The following is a 6,800-nucleotide window of genomic DNA, read 5'->3' on the forward strand; positions in this document are numbered from 1 at the left end:
CTCCCTGTAGATACCTAGCAGTGACTCGTAAGAGACATGAGGTTGGGTTTAGGGGTCTGCGCCCCAACAGGCATCGTTTTCTTCCCTCCCCATTATCTTCCCTCCTGCTTGGATCCACCCCAGCCTGAGAGGGAACCACAGACAGACCTGGGCCCATCAGCCGAGGCTGTCCTCCCTGGGCCTCCCAGTCCCGTGTTGAAGCAAGGATGGGTCAGTGGCGCCAGGGGAGCACCAAGGCACATGCCCAGCCCTCAGCTCCTGTGGAGTCCTGGGTTTGAGGCCCTGCTCCAGGCCCTTGGGGTGAGCCAGGAGGCGCCGTGGGGGACAGAAGCATAGAGGCAGGAGGGGGAGGTCCTGACAGAGGCCTTGTGGTGGACAAACTCAGGCCTCTGAGACCCCAGGAGCACCCTCGCTGGCCCCTGCACACTTGCAAACACCCTGTGACCTGGCTGTGGAGCTGGGGCCGTGCAGCTCAGGCAGGACACAGGAAGCAGGCGGGTCGTGTTTTTGTGAATGAAACTGCAGCCGGGCTTCCTCCGGGTCTCCACGCCCTACCCTGCCGGCCACGCTTGACCACTCAGTAACCTCAGGTGAAGCGCTGGCAGAAAGGGGGAACTTCAAAACGAAAGTGTGAGTCAGAAGGGAGAAGGAAACCGGGAGAGAAATTCTTGTTTCATGGAGGCCTCGCATGAGACCCGACCTGGGCCAGAGCTGCAGCCTGACCCCCAGCAGTCCTGGCCCCAGGGATGCCCACTGGCAGCTTTGGCCCCCTCCAGTGCCATCTGGACGGGGGAGGGGTCACCCACACCCTGACTGGGGCCCTCGACAAGGATGGCTGCAGGCCAATCATTTCCCATTTATCCCAGGAACGTTGACTGAGCACCTACTGTGTGCCCGGCCTTGTGCTGTGAACAAGACAAGCAGGGCCCGGCCTTCACGGAGCCAACAGTCCACACTGGTGGCCATTAACAGGGCAGCAGATGACTTGTTGCCAGGCTGGGGCCATCATCCTGGGAGAGCTTGGCATGATAGGTGCAGGCCGGTGGGGCTGCGGGAAAAGACCAGTGGGACTCACAGATGGCTCGGGAGTGGCCAGGCCTCTGCTGAGCTGCCCAGGTCCCCTCAGGTAGGACCAGAGGGGAGCAACAGGGGAGCAAGTTGAATAGTTTGTCTGAGGTTGTTACTCGTGCTACTATGGAGGTAAACAGGTAGCTATGATGGACTGGCAGGCTGTACCTGGGAGGAGGTGGCATGCTGCTGGGCTTGGAAGGAGGAGACCGGACCACCACAAAGAATGGAGTCACGTGCACGCGGGTGGCAGGGAGGGCGGCCCGGGGAAGCAGCGAACTGCAGAGGTCGCTGCGACGGAAGAAGAAGGAATGATAGGGCCAAAGATGAGAATGAGGCGGGGCACGTGGGGCACTGGGGGTGGCTCGCAAGGTCCCCGTCGGCCTTCTGAGCCCAGAGCTTGGGCAAGGCTTGTGACCAGACAGAAAAGAAGGGTGCTGAACGCCAGGGGTTCCCGCCTTGCAGAGGGTCAGCTTTGGGGAAGTCGCAGTCCATCTGCCTTGGAACAGCCAGGAAAGCCCCCTCCATCCTGGGTATCTGGGGCTGGGGTGTGAGGCAGGGCTGCTCACCCAGCCACCTGGCTGGGACTCCCCCAAGCTTCCTCTTGACCCCAGCTCCCCACCCAGGCAGGTTCTCCCTCTCTCCCTCATTGCTTGGAACGAATGGACTCTGCTGTCCCTTTAAAGGGACCTGAGTCAGAGAGTTAAGAATGAAACTGACTCATGGTGGAAGGGGTGGTCACCAGCTGGCCAGGCGCCAGGGCTGCGGCGGGAGAGGAAGCCGGGCAACCGCAGCTGCCTGTGTGTGCTCTGCTGCAAAGGGCAGAAACCACAAAACCCCATTTGAAATTCCGCCGTGCAGTGCGTCTTGTGTAATGAGATTACCCCTCATAATGGGGGCATTCAGGGCCCACACGGGCCTGGGGGCTGGGGGCCTGCCCCCCCAGGACCAGCTGATGCTGACGTCATCTTCAGTTAGCAGTACCCCCTCCTTTGATTAAGAACTTTAAAAAAAAATGCACCAGGAAACTACAGTGAGAGCCAGAACGGAAGTCTTGGTTTTATTTATAGTTGATAACTTACATCCGGCCTGCTCCCCGGGAAGCTCAGCGAGGAGGAGAAAGAGCCCAAAGGAGCCAGCGACAAAAATGCCCAAACCCCTGAGCTAATATGGTGACTGAGAGCAAACCTAAAGCTCCCTTCTGAGCTCCCCAGCAGCCAAAGCAAAGAGAGTACAGTGCCCTACAGCATGACGTCACAGAAAACCAGGGTCTGTGGATCCTGGGTTCCAATAAGAACCTTAGATTCTGTTTTCTCACTGGAAAATGAGGAGAAAAAATACTGAATTGGTTGGGAGGGCATGCAACACACACAGGGTCTGGATGCGCCTCAGAGGCCCCATCAGTCTAGGGTCTATGAGAAGACAGCACAGGTGCCTCCCTCTCCATGCCGTGCGCAGGGCAGACATCACTCATGGACTGCAACATGCTTTCCTACAGCCAGATTCAGCCTCACAGCCGAATTGCACAAGTTCTCCTGGGGCTACCACCAATGCCCCCGTCGGCTGGAGCTGAACTTGCACGTTCCCCAGACTCTAACCAGTTAAGGAAAGGATCAGAAGGAGCTGGGTCATCATGATCTTCCCAGCACCTGGCTCTTGCCTGCACCTAGCAGACGCTCAAGAAAAAATTGTCTAGTTAAGGAAGAGGCCGGGAAGGACGGGAGAGACGAGGAGAAGAGGAAAGAGTAGGAGGATTGGGAGAGGAAACTTGAACCTCAGGCAAGTGGTTGAGCTTCTCTGGGCCTCGGTTTCCTCATCTGTTAGTGGGGGGTTTTAGTAGCTACCTAATAGAGTCATTCTGAGGAGTAAATGAGGCTGGGCATATAAACCACGTGGCACACAGGATGTCCTCAACAAGTGAGGATGACCATGAGGAAGAGGAGGAGGTGGTGGGCAGGGAGAGGGGAAGCTCCTGACACTGGGGGTGGGCACGTGGTGGGCCCCACCTGGCCAGTCCTCCTAACTCCCACGCCCCACACCCCCAGTGCGTCAGCAGTCAGCCAGGACCCCACCACTCCCAGAAGCAGTCCCCAGGTGGAGCAGTGCGGGATGGGGTGCCAGTGGGGGTCAGGCATGCTCTTCTTCCTCTTTCAGTCAGGGAAAGCTCCATTCTGCCAGGGTCACACAGCGCCCCAGCACCGGCCAGAAGTCCTAGCCCAGGTGAGCGCAGAGCCACACCCATGCGCGCCCACGTAATTTCTGTGGAAAGCCTGTGCCACCCATCTACCTCCTCAGGGCACAAGCTACCGGCCTGCTCAATGCCCACTCAAAAGGCTTCTCCCAGGGGACGACCAATGCCCACCACCCTTGCAGACTGAATTCCAGAATTCCTGTGCCCAGTGCCACACAGAGTGCCTGGTGGCGCATCTGTGACCCGCCTGGCCCGGGGCAGGTCTGCGTCTTCCACCTCCCAGCTGAGCCCCACGCCTTTCTGGACAGGCTTGTCTCCCTTGCTTCTCTCTGGTCATCAGCTTCAGCAGCAAACCACAGAGACACAAAGGCTCCTCTCACTGCAGCACGCAGGGTCTGGGAGAAACAGAGGAAGCCCAGGATCGGCCAGCTTTGGAGCCCTCCACGAAGTGTCCAGCCTACCGGGTGAACACAGTGACCAGTCCCTGAATTCAGGGGGGACAGACAACAAACAAGAAAACAGATGAATAAACCAGACATCGGCAGGTGGCATTCACCCCTCCAAGAGAAGAGGATGCAGGGGTCAGGGAAGTGCCCACACCTGGTGGGGGTGCAGGGCCAAGAAGGACCCACCACGGAGAAGATGACACCAGGAGGGAGACTGTCCCAGGCGGAGGGACCAGCAAGTCTGAGACCCGGCAGGGAGAGCTGGGGTGTGGGTGACGCAGGCCCTGAGGGCCACTGGCTGAGGGAAGGAGCCAGGAGCTGTCCTAAGTCCCAGGGGAAATCACTGGAGGCGTTAAACTTGGCATGACATGGCTGTATTTAAGGTCTGAGATGAACTTTCCTGCTCCTGAATGGACTCTGAAGAGAAGGAGGATCCTACCTTCCATAACCCACCCGGGAAAGGCACTGGCCTCCTTGACCCAGGGGAGGGCAAGAGGCCGCCGCCCTGTGCCTGCGTCCCCACGGCCTCCAGGGTCCCTTCACATCTTCACCTCACAAGTCTGGAACCTGGAAGCAGAGGTACCTGCCCAAATCCATGGGGCAGCCCCAGCCTCCCCATCTCTGGCGCAGGGAATTGGGCAGCTTTCTCCTCCTGGTTTATGGCCACGGAGGACTCCAGGCACAGTGGTCCTCACCGGCTCTAGGGACCATGGGAACAGCTGCCCTCTGTGTGACCGTGGCTGGGCAGCAGCCAGCTGTGGGCTGTCATGGATGGGGCCTGGAGGCCTCTGGCTGTATAGTGTTCTAGCTTTGGCACCCCCTTGGGGGCTCCAGGTGGGAGGTGCCCACCAGAGGGGACCTGGGCAGCTCAGCAGAGGCCTGGCCGCTTCCGAGCCATCTGTGGATCCCACTGGTCTCTTCCTGCAGCCCCACCGGCCTGCACCAGTCATGCCAGCTCTCACAGGATGATGGCCCCAGCCTCGTAAGGAGTCACCTGCTGCCCTCCTGCCCCTCCAGCTGGTTCCCCACCCAGCAGCCACAGGGCCTCCTTAAAACCTAAGAAACACCCTGCTTCTTACCTGCTCAGACCCCACCAAGGCCCGGCCACCTCACTCCAGATCAACTCCAGTCTTCACTGAGCCCAAAGGCAGAAGTGCTCAGAAAGGTGGGGCTCAGCAGGTGGTAAGGCGCCTGGACCCCAGCAGCCAGCAGCTGAACAGGCCATCCCTGAAGCCACGCACGCCCCAGCCACGCGGGGGTGACGGCCGAGGCTTCCATGACGGGGTGTGGGTGGGGCCAATATGGCCAGTGAAAGCACTGGGTTCAGTGGGGAGGGTGTCTCCCGCCCTCTGACTGTCCAAGGTGGGGAAAAGTCAGCTTCAGGTGAGGAAGACCCCGGATGCCTGGCTTTGGGTGAGGGAGACCCCCGGACGCCTGGCTTCTGCCCTGGTCTCAGCCCGGGCTCCCCACTCACTTGGCTCTCCAAACATACTTCCCTGCTTTGCAAGGATGTGGGTTTGTAGGACAATAACAGGAGAATCAAGGCAAGAATAGCCTTTGTGGGTGGAGCTGCCTGGTGGGTGGGGCTAGCCCAGGTGGGTGGGGCTGCTTGGGGGTGGGGCTAATCCTGGCGGGTGGGGCTGCTTGGGGGTGGGGCTAGCCCCGGTGGGTGGGGCTTTCTTCCCTGCCAACATTTCCTTCTCTTGGTTAAGGCCAGGGCAGAGCCCACACATGGGTGTGCCCAACCTTAAGGCCTGCCCTGGGTGAGTCAGGCCTCCCCAGCTCACCTGGGTCCTACCTGAGGGGAACCTACACAGCCAACCTCCTCAAGGATCCTGAAGCCACCCAGGGGCCAATGGGGATAGGGTGCCATTCATTCATTCAATTATTCATTTATTTACTGGCTTCACCATCCCTTCCTGGGTACCATTAAGAACAGTGGCCCTAGGAATACAGAACCTCCTTAGGGGTCTCCTGCAGGCAAGGCACCCTAAGAATAAGCTATGTAACCCACGTGGCCTTGCTGTGAGGGTTCCCCCCTTAACAGATGAGGAGCTGAGCCACGGAGGCCTCACGGCTGGGCAGCTGGGGGTGGACCCCACAGACTGGAGGGAGATGGGCAGGGGCAAGGGGTTCTGCTGGCCCCAGGCCTGTTGTACGTATCTTGGTTAGCTCTAAAAATGGGTACTTGCTCAATTCCTGCTCTTCATTGAGCACAGGGAGCTCTCGGACCTTCCCTCCTCCCTGCACCTTCCCTCAGTTCCACACGGGTGTACTGAAGACTTGCCAAGGGCCAAGCCCGGCACCAGGTGGGGCACACAGCAGGGAACCCAAGGAAACCCCCCCTGCCCAGCTCTCCAGGACACTGTGGTCAATGCCAGCGGGAAGCACAGAGAGGCCAGGGGAAGAAGGGCAGGCAGAAGGAGGGAGCAAGCTGGAGGGGGAGAGGGCAGTCAGAAGGAGGGAGCCAGCGGAGGGGAGAGAGGGCCGGCAGCTCGGTGCACCTGGACCCTGGTGGAAGCTGGCTGTGACCAGAGGAGAGCCTGCAGCCCAGAGCTAGCCCCAGACCCACAGCACCTTGTGGGGCTTCACAGGCCTTGTCGGGGATTTGGACTTTATCCCGAGAGCTGGGGATCCTGCAAGTTGCTGAGGCTGGGCTACTCGGCATTTTAGAAGCCTCCCCCAGGTGCAGTGGAGGTGAACTGGAGGGAGTGGGAGAGGAGGTTCCCATGCTCACCCAGGTGGGAGATGGTGGTGGGAGGGACGGTGACCCTGACAGTACTCAGGGACAAATTAAAGGTGAGGGCCCAGGAGAGGGGTATCCAGACAGCTCCCAGGAAGATGGTGACGCCACTCCGTGTGGTGAGAGCCAGGATGTCATTTGGTCCCCGCTGAACTGGAGATGCCTGTGCAAAGCTTCTAAGATGCCCGAGGTAGACTCTGCAGCTCCTCCAAAGGCAAGAGCTCTGCTCTGCCCCCAGGGAATCAGGGGAGGTCTCCCCAGTGCCCTACTGGGACCTCCAGAGCCCCTATGAAAACCTCCCCCAACCGAACCACCAGCCCACCAGCGCCACCTACCGGCTGCTCAGGGAAGG

General features: G+C 59.7%; 1 protein-coding gene across 1 annotated transcript; it reads right to left on the minus strand.

Moving 5' to 3' along the window:
* Window positions 1–2,102: 2,102 nt before the first annotated feature.
* On the minus strand, window positions 2,103–4,033 carry MYEOV (myeloma overexpressed; the record flags this gene model as incomplete). The annotated part of the gene is given in 5 exon segments (XM_032282448.1): window positions 2,103–3,193; window positions 3,196–3,591; window positions 3,594–3,677; window positions 3,680–3,743; window positions 3,860–4,033. Coding segments are annotated over 5 exon segments (933 nt in total), but the record flags the coding sequence as incomplete, so codon positions are not given.
* Window positions 4,034–6,800: the final 2,767 nt, after the last annotated feature.

The sequence above is a fragment of the Sapajus apella genome, unplaced genomic scaffold (genome assembly GCF_009761245.1).
Source record: "Sapajus apella isolate SASKATOON/1434 unplaced genomic scaffold, GSC_monkey_1.0 scaffold14, whole genome shotgun sequence".
In the NCBI taxonomy this organism is placed as follows: domain Eukaryota; kingdom Metazoa; phylum Chordata; class Mammalia; order Primates; family Cebidae; genus Sapajus; species Sapajus apella.